The sequence below is a fragment of the Brassica napus genome, chromosome A3, assembly GCF_020379485.1.
Source record: "Brassica napus cultivar Da-Ae chromosome A3, Da-Ae, whole genome shotgun sequence".
Classification (NCBI taxonomy): domain Eukaryota; kingdom Viridiplantae; phylum Streptophyta; class Magnoliopsida; order Brassicales; family Brassicaceae; genus Brassica; species Brassica napus.
Window position 1 is genome coordinate 9296279 of NC_063436.1, and position 20098 is coordinate 9316376.

General features: G+C 31.6%; 3 protein-coding genes across 4 annotated transcripts; all 3 read left to right on the forward strand.

The window, feature by feature from the left end:
• Nucleotides 1-2201: 2201 nt before the first annotated feature.
• LOC106438167 (transcription factor DIVARICATA) lies at nt 2202-5183 on the forward strand. Its single transcript, XM_013879247.3, has 2 exons — nt 2202-3333; nt 4353-5183. Exons 1-2 carry the CDS (start codon nt 2894-2896, stop codon nt 4804-4806), a joined length of 894 nt encoding a protein of 297 aa, XP_013734701.2. The 5' UTR covers nt 2202-2893; the 3' UTR covers nt 4807-5183.
• A 4812-nt stretch (nt 5184-9995) lies between these two features.
• On the forward strand, nt 9996-14014 carry LOC125606839 (auxin transporter protein 1-like). Of its 2 annotated transcripts, none has more exons than XM_048775711.1 (9): nt 9996-10255; nt 10454-10659; nt 10822-11007; nt 11192-11304; nt 11398-11581; nt 11916-12013; nt 12477-12684; nt 12791-13048; nt 13604-14014. In XM_048775711.1, exons 2-9 carry the CDS (start codon nt 10468-10470, stop codon nt 13844-13846), a joined length of 1482 nt encoding a protein of 493 aa, XP_048631668.1. In that variant the 5' UTR covers nt 9996-10255; nt 10454-10467; the 3' UTR covers nt 13847-14014. The 2 variants fall into 2 exon arrangements, with proteins under 2 accessions (XP_048631668.1, XP_048631669.1); XM_048775712.1 differs by having other exon boundaries at nt 10004-10255; nt 10393-10659.
• Nucleotides 14015-15360: 1346 nt separating this feature from the next.
• Nucleotides 15361-17768, forward strand: LOC106438165 (GDSL esterase/lipase At2g38180-like). Its single transcript, XM_048775713.1, has 6 exons — nt 15361-15790; nt 15973-16050; nt 16774-16914; nt 16991-17067; nt 17151-17294; nt 17392-17768. Exons 1-6 carry the CDS (start codon nt 15680-15682, stop codon nt 17606-17608), a joined length of 768 nt encoding a protein of 255 aa, XP_048631670.1. The 5' UTR covers nt 15361-15679; the 3' UTR covers nt 17609-17768.
• The last annotated feature ends 2330 nt before the right edge of the window (nt 17769-20098 follow it).

Genomic DNA, 20098 nt, shown 5'->3' on the forward strand with positions numbered 1-20098 from the left:
TTAGAATATCATCATGACTATATTTCTACCTTAACTAATTAAGGTTCGATTTCTGGCTAAACACCATTATTACGAGTTTGTTATCTTTATACATGCAATTATGACACTAAAACATTCACAATTTATTTGATTACTTCCTTGGTGTTACAAAATTGGTTGTGATTAAACCAAGAAACTAAGCAAGATATCATTATTGCATAATAAAATATCTTCGCCGATAGTTGGCCCCCAAAATATTATTGACATATCTTATGCGATTATATTTTTAACCAAAAGTTTCATACTAAAACTCAGGTTAATCTTCAAAATATATAATCATGATATAACTTTGTAATGGCTAATTAAACAAAAGTATTCATAAATAAATTTTCGATCTTGATTAACAAAGCAATGACCACTAAGCTTTCATTATTTAGTTATTAGCAGGATTAGATTAATGTTTCAGTTTTTATGCTAGTTGGTGTAAGTTTCTATTAGGATTATGTAGTTTGTAAATATCTTGGACTGGGAAAAACTTTATGTGCCTATCTTTGTATATAGATTGAGGTACCAAAAAAATAAAGCATAGTTTGTGGAAGAATATGCTGTTTCCATGTTTCCTATCATGCTATTTTTTTTAATATACATCCAACCACCAGTCTCTTAATTTGATATGTTATCAAAAATGTGGTCCAAGCATATGTATATTAGACGTAACCACACAAACGTGGTCAAGTGGTATGGTAGGCTTGGAAATGTACTTAGACACTATGGATTCGAAATCTATCAAATTCAAATTTATCCTCTTGTGTTTGCCGATCGATATAGATATCTAATTTTTATTGCGAGTAATTGGGTAGATCTTGTACTGGTAACTAGGCCCTAGTGGTGATAGACCTCAAGAGGACGAGTAGCTGGGCCTCGGTCCACCGGATACTCCACGATGATAAAAAAAAAAAAAACATACTCCACAATAGACGTTCAAGTGCTAAAAAAAGACGTTCAATATACAAACAAACAACTCATGTGCTCAAAAGATTAAATGTCAACACCATCTATTATTCACTGAAATGCCCTTGTCACCGACCTTAAATCTTGTTAGCCAATGAGAATTGCTCCTCGTTTGTGTGTCTTGTCTGAGTCTGTGATTGGCTCATCTCTAAACGTCTCTGGCCTATAATTAGGCAACATTTAAGCCGCAAAGACCCTCCTCTCCCATTAGTTGAGTCATTTAATCATTTTCATCCATAAAAGAAAACATAAATCAATCAACGGTCCTCGAATGCATACAAATAAATAAAAGTTCTTTGACAACAAATGAGATCTGAACACGTGTGACTGACCGATCTAGAGTCGACACATATATTTTCCTTATTTATGTAAAGGTCTTTTTTTTTTAACGCTGATTTATTACGATCTTACAATTATGATATAGGAAAGATTACATAGACGATTCGACAACCGACAATACTACCTGCCTTATGAAGATCTACGCCTAATTGCATCACCGGAGCCGTCCTATTAAGATCCACGTCTGGCCAAATTTACTTGCACCATGTTGAAGATCCCTTGCAAGCCTTTCCTCTGTAGTTTGCATAATTGTTTTAATAAACCGCTTTCTCCGGGACTTGAAACCTGGATTTCCTGTAATCTGCAATAAATTGCATAGTCTGGGATTCGAATCCCAGACCTGGGTGTAGAAGCCTTTAAACCTTAACCAATAGGCTACGGTGCTTCCACTATGTAAAGGTCTTATCACAGACCATACAAGGACTAGTGTTTATTGGTTGGTTGAATCAAAAAGGTACTCTGAAAAATAAATAATAAAAAGAATGTTTGATCAACTAATCTCATTCTGTATTGATACATTTTAAATTTCAACTGAATTAGTAGTTGTACTATGTTGATGTGGAATATTTACCTAAGAAAATTTAAGAAAAATGTTACTATTCTATAGTATATAGTATACATCAACATTAACATGGTGTTGGGCAATACATTTTGTGAAGCACCCTTGTAAATCTCATATGAAAAATATATTTATCAAAATTAAAATTTGTTGCACGCATGTTTATGTGTACCATTAGACTTATGATTTATCCTTTAGCATTAGAGTTTTAGTTTAAGATGTTTAGAAATATAGTAACAAAATTATTTTTGTCATACTATTGACAATTGGTAGTTACTTCTTTATTTTATCCCAAGAAGGTTTAGTAATTAGTAGTAGTATCTTCGAAGGGACGTTCAACAGGTAATTAATTGTACGTGATCAAACAATTTTCAAAAAAAGTTACAAAACTCATAGATCTTAATATAATGACTTTTTATAACTAAAATAATTAAAAAGCTCAGAAATTTTGTATGGGAAATAGCCATAGACAATCACAGCTCAACAGCTTTTTAACTCACCTCTCACTCTCAGATCATTCTTGTTTCATATTCGTCTCTCTCTTTCCTCTCTCTCTCTCTCTCTCCCTCTCTTACCTTTTCTACTTTGGAGTTTGAGAGAAAGAGAAGAAGAAAGGTTTTGTTATTTTAGCAGCTTCAACTTTCTCAACCCACCCTGAGTTTCTCTCCATTGCTCTCATGTGAGATTCAGTCTTTTTCATCACTTTTCTTTGTGACTTTTTCTCTATTTCAGCCTTCCAAATCTCAGATCCTCTGTTTTTTTCTTTCTTTTTAATTTTTTTTTCTCTAGATTGGGATCTGACACTAAGAAACTGGTTTGGTCCTTCAGACAGGAAAGTTCAGAAACAGAATCTTGTTCTTCTTCTTATCATCTCTCTTTCTCTCTCAGATTCCATTTCCAAAATGCCATTTTGATATATCAAAATCCCCACACCTTTCTCTCTTTCTTTAACATCCACCGTTGATATATAGAGAGAGACACAAGATCAACAATCGTTGAAGAAACATGAACAGAGGAATCGAAGTTCTGTCCCCAGCAACGTACTTAGACACATCAAACTGGTTGTTCCAAGAAAACAGAGGAACTAAATGGACACATGAAGAAAACAAGAAGTTCGAAAACGCTTTAGCGTTTTACGACAAAGACACTCCCGACAGATGGAACAAAGTCGCCGCTATGCTCCCCGGAAAAACAGTCGGAGATGTGATCAAACAGTACAGAGAGCTAGAGGAAGATCTCAGCGACATCGAAGCTGGTCTTATCCCGATCCCTGGCTACGCCTCTGACTCATTCACACTAGACTGGGGAGGCTACGACGCTGGAAACAATGGGTTTAACATGAACGGATATTACTTCCCCGCCGCCGGAGGAAAGAGAGGATCCGCCGCGAGAGCAGCGGAGCATGAACGGAAGAAAGGTGTTCCATGGACAGAAGAAGAACACAGGTAAAAAAACTAAGTCATCTCTCTCTCTCTATACTTTCTTTAGATTTGGACTCTGCACTTTTAGATTTTTTTAAAACGTACGTCTTTTTCATGGAGACGTGTTTATGTATACGTATAAAGATATAAGTATATACGGTGGTATAATTATTGTATATTCTATAGTTGATCAAGACAATATATAGTCCATCCACCAAAACATATTGCATCTTTTGTGCTTGTCGATATTTCGTACGTATGGGGTTGACAGAGAGACAGAGACACACGTCCATTATACAGTAGTAGTAGATTAGTTACATGTTTATACTGCATGAGTTTTACTTTTACAAAACACACACATATGTATATCTGGTGTTATCTTTTTGTTTTTTTTTTCAAACTGAAGGAGGATATTTAGAATATTTATTTGATTTTTTTTTATAAATTGCGATATTACTTTTGAAACCAAAATTCTAATTTACACGTAATTCAAAACTAGTAAATAGTGGAATTTAGTAAACATTCTCAATATAACTTTTCAAACCAATTTTTACAGTTTATTCATTATTGCTATCCAAATTAGTTATTTCGGGATTTAAATTCTTCTCTTTTAGTTAGTGGTTGATTGAATAAAAGTATATTTGTAACTTTAATATTGTTTGGATGTATAATGATCTATAGTTGATGTAGCTGTCAATTATTTTTCATTTTTATGTCTATGAACTATGTCTACTTATATGTGAAACAAAGGGATATAATTTTTTTTTAACAACTACACCATTTTCTCATGTTTGAGTATATAAATCCATTGGTAAAAATATATACATATCAGATTAAGTCTTGTTTTTTTTGCTACTTTCTAATGCATTTGATATTGCTGCGGTTAATTGTTTTTTCACTCACGCACATAATCGCACATGAAAACATTGGTAAGAAAACACGGCACATGAAAATTAATTTCTTTTTTTATATGAAGCTGTAAATAGTGATATTATGTGTAAATAGTCTGTTCTTAAGTTCGGTGCGTTTTAATGAATACGCAGACAATTTCTGATGGGTCTGAAGAAATATGGAAAAGGCGATTGGAGAAACATAGCTCGAAACTTCGTGACCACACGGACGCCAACGCAAGTCGCAAGTCATGCTCAAAAGTATTTCATAAGGCAAGTCAACGGCGGCAAAGATAAACGCCGTTCAAGCATCCATGATATCACCACCGTCAACATCTCAGACTCTCCTGATGCAGCGGCCGCTGATTCCGCAACAGCAAACGCGCCATGCTCGCCGCCGTCAGTAGGAGGAAGCCAGCGAGAGGCGTCAGATCACTGGGAAGGTCAAGCGACATACGTTGAAACAGCGGCTGCGTTTTACAATCAAAACGTGTTTCAAGAAACGCTCCTTGGAATGTCCTCAACGCCGTATATGGCCAAACTGCAGGAGCAGAGTTTTCTAAACGCATCACAATTCGAATCGTACAATGCGTATCTCCAAATGTAGCACAAGGTGAAAATCTCGGAGAAGTTACCGAGTTAATAATCATTAGTAACTTTTTTACTCTTTTGGTTTTTATTGTTTGATCTGCGCGGCTTGCATATACAAAAAAAATTAGCTGCTCTTTTTTTCCGAGACTCTTGGTGTTTTTCTCCCTATATTTTTGTGGTTGATTCAAGGAGATTTTTAGCAAATTAATTAGAGTTTTGGTTATTTTAATTGCTGAGTGGTGCATTTTGTGTTTGTGTGATTTGGACCTCTTGTGAGCTCAAATTGCTTTTTATAATTTATGTTTTATGAGTTGTGTCATGTAGTCTATTATTACATTTTGTACCTTACTGATGGATTTTTCAATTAATGAGTACTCTTTCTGTTTTATAGTATTATTTTGATATTTTTCACACAAATTTAAAAATAACTGAAATTAGTTATATTTTTAGTAATTATATCTATTTAACCAATAATATTTGAGATAAAAAATATTTATAAAACCAGTATATTTTGCAATTAATATTAAGTATAAATTAATATAAATTGTATTAAATTTTAAAGTGACACTCTTTGAATAAAAGAAAAATATATCATTATTAACACTTTTTATTTAAAAAAAAAAGAGAGAGTAATAATTATTATTTCGCTTTGTTTAGCTACTTTGCAACTTTCCCTTTTGCTAGTTTTCATCTCACTTGTGCCAATTTTGCAAAATACGTTAAGGTTAAAGTCTCAGTGCGAAGATTGAGATTAAAATTAGATAGGATGTGTAAAAGATAAAATGTAATATTAAACCTAGGGGATACTGAAAATATATTTTGGTTTATCAACTAATTCAACTGCTATTTTCAAAGCTTTATATTTTGGTGTAATCTATTTTCTCCTTGTAATTGTTTTTTCTTAAGAAAACATTTTAAAATAAATAAATAAAATTAGTTTTAAATGGGGAATGCTAGTTTAGAATGAATTATCTATTGAGGAGTATGAAGCTAAAAGTATATATGTAAAGTGGGTTTTCCATTTATTTAATCTAAGATATTTAACAACTTGGTGTCATGACAAATCTGTAATCGAAACCTGGCTTAGTGTTGGTTTTTATTAAAAACTTTTTAATTACTTTACTTTCCCAAAAAGTTGTTTAAAATTACTTTTTGAAGTTCGAAGTTGACAAGATAATGAGAATCTATAGAGCCTAAGAAAAACCATAAACAAAAATGAAAAAGCCATAATGATTGATATGCTTTTTTGTTCACCAAGTTGGCAATTTTATAAGTATTTTTTTAATCATGGGGCTTTATCTGAAGAATCATAAACTTCTAACCTTATAGTCAATCGCAGTTGAGTAGATTAATTAACGTGCTCTTAACTAATGTTTGACAAAAAGTAAATGTAGAGGCAATTTTATTACCTTTTCGATCAGCATCAGGAACTATTTAGTCTTGGACTCTTGGTAAATTTGTTCTTTAAACTGATGTTTGCTTTTTGTTCAAAAAAAAAAACTGATGTTTGCTGTGTCCCATTTTGATGCCTTCGGTGAGTAATACAAGAAGTACTTCATATAAGTGGCGAGTTGGTGCACATCATCATCTGCACGAGACATTTAGAAAATGGGATATAACTAAAAGAATAAAGTCAAACCGAAACCATGTAAGAAGGTGTTAGATACGAAAGCATTGGTATCTATTTATGGCAACAAGATTTCAGTTCACAGAAGCATTGGGGTTTACTATGCGGTGTATAAATAAAAGTCTTAGCTTGAAATTACTAGCTAAACACAATTCGCATCAGAAGTTCGTTTCTAGAGAAGAAAATAACATAATGATCACTCTGTAAGTCTTTTCTTCGGGAGGCATTATTAAATTCACTTTTCTTGTTTTATCGTCTTCAACTAAATGACGCATATTTCTGCTTATGTAATAATTTGTTCTCCGTAGATTCTTCTATTGACTTTGTTTTCTTTTATATATTTCATATGTGTATCCAGACTTTGTGTTTTGAACATAAATAAAGTTCTAATTTCGTCGAAAAAACTATTCACACACACATCATATTGCTTAGACAAGGTCGAACATCATATCACGTCGTTTTGTTTTCAAAGCTACACAACACAATCATTTCTTTAATACCCATGGGACTAATCAGTACATGCACTTGAAATCTTGCAGCCATCTCCTTCTTAACTTCCTAAGGTTGGGGACAATATCGCTGAGTATCTATCGATTCTTGAGACCCCGTAAATATAGCTTAAATTCATTGCTAACGTGGCCATATACTCGACCATAGTCATCTGATCGCTTTAGGTACACGTGATTAGTCGGGTCTCAAGAATGCCATAATTTTAATAATTAATATAGATAATGCCATAATGAAATCTTCTTGTGATAATGAAACCATATTTCGGCCTTATAATTTTCCTAAAACTTCTCTCTTTTGGGCTTTCTAGGGCCGCTAGGCTTCTGCTGTTGGGTTTCTTTTTTGACACACTGTGTATATCTCTTTCATCAAATATAATGTCTGTAAAACATTCTAGGGCCGCTAGGCTTCTGCTGTTGGGTTGCTTTTAAAAATGCATTTTCATTACTAAAAATTATTTGAACTAGAGATACAAAAGAACCAATTCCGTTACACATCCATTAGACCATCAACACTTCGCTCACTTCTTTAAGATTAGTAAACGAATTAACATTTGATCATGTTAAATTATCAAACTATAACGATGGCACAATATTTCATTTCTTATTTATAGGTGAGATAATTGGCCATGTCCATATTTTATTTTTGTGATATACTTTGCTGTAGTTTTCTTCAAATTTTTAATATATAACAAGAATATAAAAAAAGTATTATTTTATACGTACATTTTTTTTGAACAACATTTTCATAAATTACCAAAACTGAGTAATGAGATTCATTATTTTACTTTAGATGTAAACAAGGAAACACCATAACTTTTAAAAATAATCAGGTGCTTGGAAATTCAAATTAATTATAATAAATTATTTTAATATTCGTGAAACAGAAGCAAATACAAGGAACTTGTTGGGTAAAATCTGCAGTTTCTGTACCAAATTAAAGAAGACCTGCAACATTGCCGCCTTTACATAAACACAGTTCCTATATACACATTGGGTCTATCAGTCTATGTCTATTTGCAGTCTTGTATATCTCTCTGAAATATTATGCAAGTTGATTAAATTTCACGGATCAAAAAGTTAATTTTCTAAAGTTTGAAGAAATAGTCAAGTTTCATTGTCTACCAATAATTAAACCGTTTCTTAAGAATGGGAACATATTACACGATAATATATTCAACATTTCAATATTATAAGGCTATATATAGAGATAATTACTCTATTATAGGTATTCCATATAATAGAATTCATCTTTTTAAAAGAAAATATAGAGAAATATTATTTTTAAAATATACATTGGAAAAAATTTATCCCAATATTATGTTTAAAATATATAAAAATAAATATAAAAACGGGTTGGAGATGGTCTTACAAAACATAAAAATGGAAGATTGTCACATTTGAAGTTCAAGAAAAGAAAATGTTAATACTAAGTGCTACTCGTGTAAAGCACATCAATATTAATTTTAAGAAAAAATATTTATAAATTTTTAACAATTTGAAAGCATCATATCCAAAGTAGATGTTATATCTCAGTATGATATAAATTAGTAAAACTCATTAGACCCTTAGTGTCGAGCTACCTTTGACATTTGGGATAAAGTATCCAATTTCTTCTTGAAATAACATATATTTACACAAATATGTATCTTTTAACATGCAAAAATGAAATAAATTATTTGGGATAATTAAATATTCAATACTAATAAAAATAATATGTAGTCGTGATGTGTAAACATGAAAAGAAGAAATTTAAAGTTTCGCCGTGATTATTCCCAACAATATCTGTAATATACATCTTGTAAAACGAGTAACATGTATTTGCCTATTTGGTAGCACGTTGTTACAAGGGGTGAAGATGATGTTTCTAGGAGTAGTACTTTCTCTTGCCTCTTGGTGTTGGTGCAGCGGTTCGGGTCATGGTGTTGATCGTTAATAATCTCCAGTTTCTCGGTTGAGATTATCCGGCGTCAATCATTTATTATGAGCTCCTGAACTTATTTTCTAAAGCTGTGTAAAGTCGCATGTTAACTGTTTCTTTCTTCGTTTTCCTAGATTGATTTTTTTTTTGCTTTCGATTTCAGTGGCTTCTATGTTATTTTGAGTAAAACTTAGCCCTATAAAACTCGATGGCTAATTATGTTCAGCCTTTATAGTCTTGTTTCAAAAGTCAAAAGTTTAAAATTTAAGATTTTGATACATGGTTAGGTTACCTTGATAAGTTGAACCCTTATCATCAATGATGACTAATGATTTCGTAAATGTAAAAAATGTGGTGTTGCATTATTTATTTTGCTACCATGTCTTAATTGTTTTCGAATTAATGATGACTAATAATTTCGTAAATGTAAAAAATGTACTATTACAGTATCATTTATTTATATGACTATTGTATTTTGAACCCTTCAAACTAAACAAACTAGTGGATAGTCGTAGACCAACACAAATCAATTAAGTGAGGTTGGATGAGTTTGGAAGGATAGAATGAAAAAAATCCAACCTACGGAAAAACGAAATATAAAGAGACAGAAAACGACACTACATTCAGAATCGGAAACGCTAAAATAGGCAATGGAGAGTATGTTATAGTATTCTAACTATCACAGATTTGAGACAGATTGCAAAGACCTAATTGTAATGGTAAATGATCCACAAACTTGACCAAATTTTTCACCTGAGCTTGAAATCATCTGAATTCTCAAAATGTATTTTTTGGACTTCAAGATCAGTTACTTTTCCGTAACCGAAAAAAAACTAAACAAATTAGTTTTTTATTTTTATAGTAGAGCCCGGAAATTCTGGATGTCAATATTCACATTAATTAATAATGGGAAAACGTAAAAAAAGAAGTTAGATGCTACCGTTACATTATTTTTTGGGTGCACCAGATTCTACCGTTACCTAAAAGGGTTAATGCCTTAATGGTGTGATTTTACAACAGCTGTTTTATCTGTTTTATGTTTTTATTAAAAATAAATATATTTTTTTGTTCAACACTAAAAAAAAATATAATAAAAAAGAGAGAGAAGAGATTGATATAAAAAGGAGAAGGGGTGAAGTTGGAAGCATCTTATAGTTACTTAACTTCATTCCTTCTTCTGCTCAGATCAAAGAAAGTCTACAGAAAGACAGAGAAAGTCTTTCTCCTTCTTTTCATAACCCACACTCTCTGTCTCTCTCCTCTGCCCTTTTCTTCTTATGCTTTGTTTCTTGAATTCACAGAAAGACAGACAGAGATTTCTTAAAAAAAAATAGAAAAAGAAGAACAAGTGAGAACTAAAGGACCCAATCAGTTTTGGTCTTTGTTTGCTTCTGATTCTGAAAGAGAAAACGTAAGTCACTCTCTTTCTACTTAGAAAAAAACGTGAACAAAGAATAATTCTACACTCTGGTTTAAGTAACAGTCTCCTCTGTTCAGTTCATATGCTCTGTTTTATTTTATTTTTGTCTATGTTCCATGTTCACTTAGGTTTGATTCTTCTCTCTGTAAAGTGTTTAGTGACCTTAAACCGCGTCATATATTTCCTCAGATCTTGAGGCAAAAATGTCGGCGGGAATGAGGCACGGAGAAGAGGCGATAGTCCCAAGCGGAAATGACAACGAAGGAGTTCAGGTAAACGGAAACAACACCGGAAAAATCGACGAGCACGACGGCTCCGACGGTTCTAAACTAAGCAGTTTCCTCTGGCACGGTGGCTCCGTCTGGGACGCTTGGTTCAGCTGCGCATCTAACCAGGTAAAATAAAAAATACACACTTTATTTAAAGACAATCTTGATTTCAAGAAAATCTTCATTTCAGGAAAATCGTGATTTAAAGAAAATCTATTTTTTTACTCAAGAAAATCTTGATTTCATGAAAACACGAAAGAGAGATCTAATATTTGTAAATTTTTTCAGGTGGCGCAAGTGCTTTTGACGCTGCCGTACTCGTTCAGTCAACTAGGAATGTTATCAGGAATAGTACTTCAGATCTTCTATGGTTTACTCGGAAGCTGGACTGCTTACCTCATCAGTGTTCTCTACGTTGAGTATCGAGCTCGTAAGGAGAAAGAAGGCAAAAACTTTAAGAACCACGTTATTCAGGTAAATAAAAATCTGTGTTTAAAAAATCTTTATATACGGCGTATTAGTGTACGCGGCAAATTAGTTATAAACAAATCAAATTTTCTAAAATGATTTATAAAAAATCGGTGTAAAAATCAGTGTTTCAATCGTTATTAACTTCACTAAATCTTTTTTTTTTACTTCACTAAATCTTAATTTACAGTGGTTCGAAGTGCTTGATGGATTACTCGGGACATACTGGAAAGCACTAGGGCTCGCATTTAACTGCACTTTCCTCTTGTTCGGATCTGTAATCCAACTCATTGCTTGTGCCAGGTTTCTCTCTAATCTCTCGTTTAATGATCTCTCCCTCTCTCTCTTAAATTATTAATGGATGATTAACTATTATGATGATTGATTTGGTTGCAGTAACATTTATTACATAAACGATCACTTGGACAAGAGAACATGGACTTACATATTCGGTGCATGTTGTGCAACCACTGTTTTTATACCGTCGTTCCATAATTACCGGATTTGGTCATTCCTCGGCTTGGGTATGACCACTTACACCGCATGGTACTTGGCCATCGCCTCCATTATCCACGGGCAGGTAATAAATTAGTATTATTAATTATATACATAAATTTCTCACAACGAAATAGCATATATAATAATAAAGATGACTACATACATTGTCTTGTTCATATTTTTATGCTTTGCAATGAAATGACAGTACATGCCTTCATTAAAATGAGAAATAATATTCGTATTTCTCTTTATGATTAGTGTTAAAGGAATTGAATTTTGTTCTTTAAACTTTAAACTTTAACGAACTGAAGGAATTGAATTATTTCGTGCATCTAAACCCAAATTTGTATATAATGTCAATCTAGTCATTGCTTGATATTTGTTTCTGAATTTTGTTGTTAATTTTGAAATTTTAGACGGAAGGTGTGAAACACTCAGGTCCAACGAAGCTAGTGCTTTATTTCACCGGAGCTACCAATATACTGTATACCTTTGGTGGTCACGCGGTTACTGTGTAAGTTTTTTTCTTTAACTGTTTCTTATAGATCAAAAAAAAAAAGATAGCCAAATTTTGTTTATATAAAAAACATTAGATAATGTCAGACATAGTTGAATACTATTTAAGCTATAGCTCTGTGTGGCAGAAAAGTATGTTAAAATCGGTGCAAAAATATTAAATTATATTTGATGTATCATTTCTCCGCCGCTTCTATTGCAGCTTTTGCCGGCAAGTAAGGTGTAACTATAGTTACAGTCCTGATGATTGTCGTTATTATTTTTTCTATACTTTTAAGTAGTAATAAAATGTTACAAAAAAATTATAAGTTTATAAAATTAAGTATTGATTTATATTCCTCTCCCTGCACTATTGATTGCCACACAAGCGCACATCTAATAGTAAAATACTACGCCTTTATGTAATGTCAAATACACCCTTATGCTTATCATCGGTATTAACAGTAATTTTGATTATGCAGTGAGATAATGCATGCAATGTGGAAACCACAGAAGTTTAAGTACATTTACTTAATGGCGACGTTATATGTTTTCACATTAACGATACCGTCAGCTTCCGCCGTTTACTGGGCCTTCGGAGACGAACTTCTCGACCATTCCAACGCATTTTCTCTTCTCCCCAAGAACGGGTGGCGTGATGCCGCCGTTATCCTCATGCTCATTCACCAGGTAAAAATATAATAAACCTTCACATATTAAAGTTTGTTATCTTTCTCATTTAGTATTATTTAGATCATCATGAGGTTAATTATGTTTATGTAATGTGTTTATGCAGTTTATAACGTTCGGATTTGCGTGTACCCCGCTTTACTTTGTGTGGGAGAAAGTGATAGGGATGCATGACACAAAGAGCATTTGCTTGAGGGCTTTAGCTCGTTTGCCTGTGGTTATACCTATATGGTTCCTAGCTATTATTTTCCCATTTTTCGGTCCGATCAATTCCGCGGTTGGTGCTCTTCTGGTTAGCTTCACCGTCTATATCATCCCGTCCCTTGCTCACATGCTCACTTACCGATCTGCCTGCGCTCGTCAGGTATGCTTTTACATACTCAAACGAACGGTCAGTGGAGTATTGATTTTGTTACTATTTGTACCGTACCGCACTTATCAGCAGTTGTCCAGCACGTTATCATTCAAAGTCTGAGTTGGTTTTAGTCTCATTTTTTTATTATGCTTTTATAAAGTAAAGATCCAAACTCATGTTTTCAGGTTAGGTTAGAATTAGTAATTGACCATGAAACTATTCTTGTTTTTTTTCTGTTTTTTTTAACTATTGTTTATTATATTCCCTTATATTAATATAGTAGGAAAAAGGTTAGAAAAGGGAGGAAAATAAGGGGAAGGGATAGGAGAATAGGTAAGGGTCATAATCAGAAATGAAAAGGAGCTGTACAATAGAGACTCTTTGCCTAACATTACAACTAAAGTGAGAGTCCGAGTATGACAAATCACAATCATATCTATCTCTTTGTCATGGGTCAACAAAGCTTTGGATCGTGTCCATTACTATACGACAATGCCCACAAAAACCACAAGTTCTTTTTTTTCAATCGTTCTTGATTTTTCTTTTTTGGATTTTGTCTTATAGAATGCGGCGGAGAAGCCGCCGTTCTTCTTGCCGAGCTGGACGGCGATGTACGTGTTGAACGCTTTCGTGGTTATTTGGGTTCTAATAGTTGGATTCGGGTTCGGTGGATGGGCAAGTGTTACCAACTTTGTTCGTCAAGTCGACACTTTTGGTCTCTTTGCTAAGTGTTACCAATGTAAACCACCGGTTCCAGCTGCAGCCGCGGCGCACGCTCCTGTTTCCGCTTTACACCACCGCCTTTGAGAGATCTAGCCTGCATTGTTTAGTGCTTTCGTGGAGTTTATTTGCTCTTCTTTTGCGTTTTGTAATCTATACGTGAGGGAGTAAAAGTCACGAAAATAGTGTACTTTTTACGCAAAATTTTAAACTATATAGTTTATTTTAAAAATTAAAGAAAAATTAAATGTTTAATTATTTACTCGATAATATAAATCTATGAAGCGAAAAATTTAATTTTTTAATTTTTTTCTAAATTTGTGAAATATTACAATATCTTTGAATATGACAATAAAACAATATTTTACTAATCTTTATATATATAGTTACGATTTTAATAATAAAATAATAATCCAAAAAAAAAATATATAAGAAGATACAAATAACATGTGAAAGTTTGAAACAATCTATTCAATGGAAAAATATACAGTAAACTTATTGTGTTGAAAAAATTGATAGACATATATATTATAATATATACCAATTTAGAATTGAAAACAAATATTTATATAAAAATAAATGAAAACAAAAACCCGCGTGGTTGCACGGATCGAGATCTAGTTTTTTTCTTGTTACACAAAATGTGTCACTTTACCATTCCAATGCAAATTATACTTAATTTCAGCTGAAAATTAATTGCAAACTGCATTGATTTTATAAATAGTTTTATTTATCTCAAATATTATTGGTCAGAAAGGTGTAATTAATAATAATTTACATATATTTCAGTAACTTTTTTTTTTTTTTTTTGTCAATGAATACTTTCATTCAAGAAAATCAAGACAAGGTCTTGTAGAGTAGCAACCAAACAAGTAAAGGAAAACGAGAACCAAAAAGAAAAGAAAGAAAAGGAGAGAGAGCATCAGTATATGCGAAAAACATTGAACTTCAGGAGAAGAACAGATAAAGATAGTCACCCACTATCACTTCAGTATATCACGGTGAAGATAGAAGGAGATTACATGTTCTGGCCACCACCTCCCATCTGGGCTCTGATAGATGAAGACAGCCAACATGTTCAGTAACTTTTTTAATCTTTGTAAAATATGTCATTGTGACACTTATTCAGAAATAGAGGGAATAGTATGTGTGATATCATTTAAATAAGTAAAAGAGGATCAACCTGTAGAAAACACTATTGTTGACTGATATAAGAAAGCTAGTGATATCACACTACCTTTCGACGATCAGCTACCGTGAATCCCAACGAAGATCCTATTAAGTATAATGCAATCATAGAAATACACGTGTGGTGTATAATATTACTCTTGAAGATAGATAAAATATGCATAACTAACATCAAGGCATTCTTGTTTTAATAATATTGATATAAAATAAATTATCACCAATTATTTTTAGATTAACAATTCATCTAATTTAACAATAACTATCTTTGATAACCTGCATGAATTGTAATGTGTTTCTACAAAAACCAGAAATACGAAGTTACAAAAAGAAAAAAACCAGAAATACGTTGACTAGATGGGCCCACATAGGATTAGATATACTCTATATTCTTCGTTTTTTAGGAATTAATTATTATGGAAGTGTCAATGTGGCGAGGATCTAACTACCAAATGATTAAACTTTTTGCTGTGATTAGGAATATATTATTTATTTTCTAGAAATGCATGTTCCTTGCCCAAACATAAGAATTTAATTAAATAGGTTTTATTCTGTTAAAAAATTAATTATGTTTTATTAAAATAATAATTTTATGGATTTGGAAATCCATTTTAAATACTTGAACGAAGGTGTTCTGACCAATAACACACTTTAGTTTTATTACTCTGAACATTCACCAAGCAAAGTGTTCTCCTTCTCCAGGCGAGAGATCGATCAGACCAGGGAAGCTTAGCCATGGTTGGACCAGGAAGACCTCAGATCGTCCTTTTCGGTTCTTCAATCGTTCAGTACAGCTTCATCAATGGTGGCTGGGGAGCCACTCTCGCTGACGTCTACTCTCGCACGGTTTCTCATCTTCTTTTTCCTTACATGTTTCCCATTTTTAGTTGCATGTAGCTATTGAATCTGTTCTCAAACTTACTGGTCGTAAGTGGGGAACTTTCACTCATTATATGTTGTCAGTATCAACACAACAATGATTAATGATGTAGCACTTACGGATTCAATCTTGTCACGCATCTTCACAGGCTGACATCATCCTTCGTGGTTATGGTGGTTGGAACTCCAGATATGCCTTAAAGGTCCTTAACCAAGTCTTCCCAAAGGTACATAAACTCTGTTCCGACAAGTGTAGTTGAACAAGCGAACTAGATATATTTTAGTTAGAGCATCTCCAATAGAAAACTTATTTTTGAGGTAGCCGATCTTTAAAATGAGTGTTTTAAGAGTTGTTCCAAAGATAAACCTCAAATTAATATATCTCTTAAGTTTTTTTTTTTTTTTTTTGCATTTTTCATTTAATAATAAATAACTATAGTCACCAAACTTTTGTAAATGAATAATAATACATACCAAAAATATTATACACAATATTAATCTATGAATATTTTTGTTTCAGTAAATGAACAAATCTTTAGTTTCTTAAAAATTGCATGAGCTAGGGGAAAATGGTTACAAAATGATACAATCGTGTATGTAACATTTCTAGTTTACATAATACTATTCCATATTAACAATTTTAATTTTAATTTTAACATATCTATATAATTTACGTATTAATAATATATATACAAGATATATTTGAATATTTAAGTAAAATATAATTATAAAGATGAAAATGATAAGAAAATCAATATTAGTAGAACCATGTGTAAGTTCAATAATTGTAAGGAGTGAAATGAAAAGTAAATATTGAGGACTTTTAAGGTTTGGTGGAGATGTTCTTATAGTGAAAGTGTCTCTCCTTATGTAAGATTCTTTACTGAGAACTCTTTTTACAAAAAGAATTAGCCTTTCTTGGCGTATGTTTTTTGTTTTGTTTTGCTTAGGATGCTGTAGTACAACCTTCTTTGGTGATAGTCTACTTCGGTGGGAATGATTCAAAGGCTCCTCATCCATCAGGCCACGGACCTCATGTTCCTCTATCTGAATTCGTTGAAAACATGAGGAAGATTGGGGAGCATCTTTTGGTACTTATGCCCTTTTCAATGTTCGCGACTTTTTCTTAATATGATGCTAACTCATGGTGTCTTCTTTCGTTAACAGAGCCTTTCGGACAAGACCCGTGTCATTTTTCTCTCTCCCCCACCAATAAATGAGACACAAATCCAATTGGTTTTTGGGTACATATATCTTCGAGAGCTGCTTAATCTTCCTATCAATTAGTATTAGAAGCTTGATCAATATCACTTTGTAACATTGGTAGAAATGCAATAAAAGGACGGAGTAACGAAGTTTGCCGTCCATATGCAGAGGCCTTGTTGAATCTATGCAATGAGATCAATGTAAAATGTGTTGATCTTTGGAAGGCAATACAGCAACAAGATGATTGGTTGAACACCTGCTTCACGTGAGTTACTTAACATTTTGTATATATGATACATTTCTAAAACGATTCTTCATCAATCTAAATATCTAACTCATTGGGGTTTGTTTTAACTTCATAGAGATGGGATCCATTTCACAGCCAAGGCAAGCGAGGTTGTCGTGAAGGAGGTATTGAAGGTAGTGAAAGAAGCGGATTGGAAACCGAGTCTTCACTGGAAGTCGTTACCAATTGAGTTTCCATTTGATTTTGGTGTACCAAACTCTCTAAGCCTTAGTGAGATAGAGTTAATGAGAAACGACCAGTTGGAGCCACCACCTAGTGCGACTCTACTGTAAAACGTTTATAGAACATGCTACTGGAATGGTGTACCAGTTTCACGCTTTGTTTGCATGCATTGTTTTGAATCGTTGTCTTCGGATCATGACAAGGTCGTAGAATAACATGTAAGACTATCATGTAAGTTCACATATGTCATGTGGGGTTTTAAGTACTTTAGTGTCGTATTTCACAAACATATCCCACAGTTTTGACATGGGCTGACAGTGCAAAACCATTGGATCCCACAAATTTGCTGCAAGTTTGAAAGCCCAACAAAGTCTTAAATTGTGACTCAAAACTTCTAAACTATTTGTTATCGACATTTTGATAGATTTAGAGATATATACAAGTTAATGTACTTAATATGCAATAGATTTGAATCATTAATTGATACTAGATCCTTTTTCCGCGCTACGCGCGGATAATATATTTATATTTGTTACATTTATCATTTTTATTTGTATGTGAACTTTATTTATTAAATTATATATAACTAATTTTAAAATTTGATTTTTTAATATATTTTTAGTTTGGAGTAAGTATTTCTATTATATGTAACACAATTAACTAATAAAATATGTAAAATCAAGTCAGAGATTTTAGAGTTATGTAAAAAATATATAATTATGTATAGAACATAAATTATCTTAGTTTAAAAGATCGGAATCTCATCTCGAATAAATTCACGAAAAGAAAAAGTACTCCAATAACCTACTTAAAATATAAAACCCTCATTTCAATAAAAAGCGTACTTAATAATATTTTTTTACGTGTAATAGTTGAAAACTGACAATTGAATATCGATCTAGAATATTATTTTAATATATCTAATGGTAAATTATTAATTATAATAAACAAATTTTGAATTTTGTAATATTACATGAATTAGAAGTCTTTAAAATCTAAAGTCTATTTTGTTAACATAATATATTTTTTATCATTTATTATTTTGACGTTACAAAATATTGCTTTAGTTTTATTTGTATATTAATTTTTAATAATTTAGTTTTTTTAAGTAATTTTAAAATTATCAAGAATATAATATATTTAAAATTATTTATTTAAATATATCCAAATATGAGGTCTCATTTTTATGTGTGTTTGCGTTGAGCATATTTAATTTGTAGTTTGTATATTTAATAACACCTTGTTGTGTGTCGTTCTATGGTTTTAATAAATGTGTTGTCATTTCATTTTTATTACTACTAACATGATTTTTTAGTGATCAGTGATAATATATTTTTAACGTTATGTATTATATTTTATCGTATATTTTTTAATTCTTCATGCTGCCACTTTTTTTAGAATCATTTTAATTAGATAATAAGTTTAAAGATGTAAATAAAAATGTGTATGTTGTAAATTTAGACGTTTTAGTGTAATTAAGCACTATCAATTATGGAAATTATATTTTGATTTTATTTTCTAAATTTTTTTTTCTGTGTATATTTTTGTTTTATTTTGTATTTTTACAATTTTATTGCTTTATTCTTTAATTGCAGATAATTGCTCTTTCCAATTTTTGATTCATATACTTTAAAAGTCTTTGGTTGATTTTTGTTTGTTTTCTTTTTCTAATTACAATGTACAGTTCGACCGTTTCTTTTTTTTTTGGATTAAACTATTAAAATCATCAGATAGAAAAGCTTAAACTCCAAGAATGGAGAGAATATTTATGCTAGAGAAAACTTATTTAACCACTAATATAGTGAGATATTATAAAATTAGAAGGTATGGAAACTCTTCTCTGTTGTCTTACGCTAGACATAATTAAGTTGTTGTCAATTGATTTTATATTTGTGATAACTGGAAATACATTTTTATGTCTTCCTTACATCATCGTTAATTAGTTTACGGTTCGATCATATCTAATATATACTATGAGTAACATAATATTAGATATTAATTATCTCCTTCAAATTAGGAATGCACAGAATGAGAAAAATTCAATGTGAGACCACTTTACAATTGTATCCTCATATTTATATAGATTTAGTTTATAGATTACTTTCATAATATTATAATATTACATCATCCTTAATTTTTTGATATGACAGCTCATGCGCGGAAATAATAAATTGTTTAATATTTATAATTTTATTATTTAAATATTTACTTTGTTTATAAGATATAAATTTTGTTATGAAAGCTAACTTATATCTTATTATATAAAGCTTGGCTCTTCAAAATTGCTAATTAACATGATCACGACACATAGCAATTATATATTTAAGATTTTGACATGTGTTAATCTATCTCATTACAACAAAAACAATTTATTAAAAATAATCTTATTATATAAAGCTAGGTTTTTCAAAGTTGCTAATTAACATGATCGCGACACATATCAATTATACATTTAAGATTTTGACATGTGTTAATCTATCTCATTACAACAAAAACAATTTTTATTAAAAAGAATAATAAATATTATTTAATAGAAATTTGTCTTTTTCAGAATCCTAATCAAAAGATAATTGCAAAAGATATTTCATAATAATTTTTCT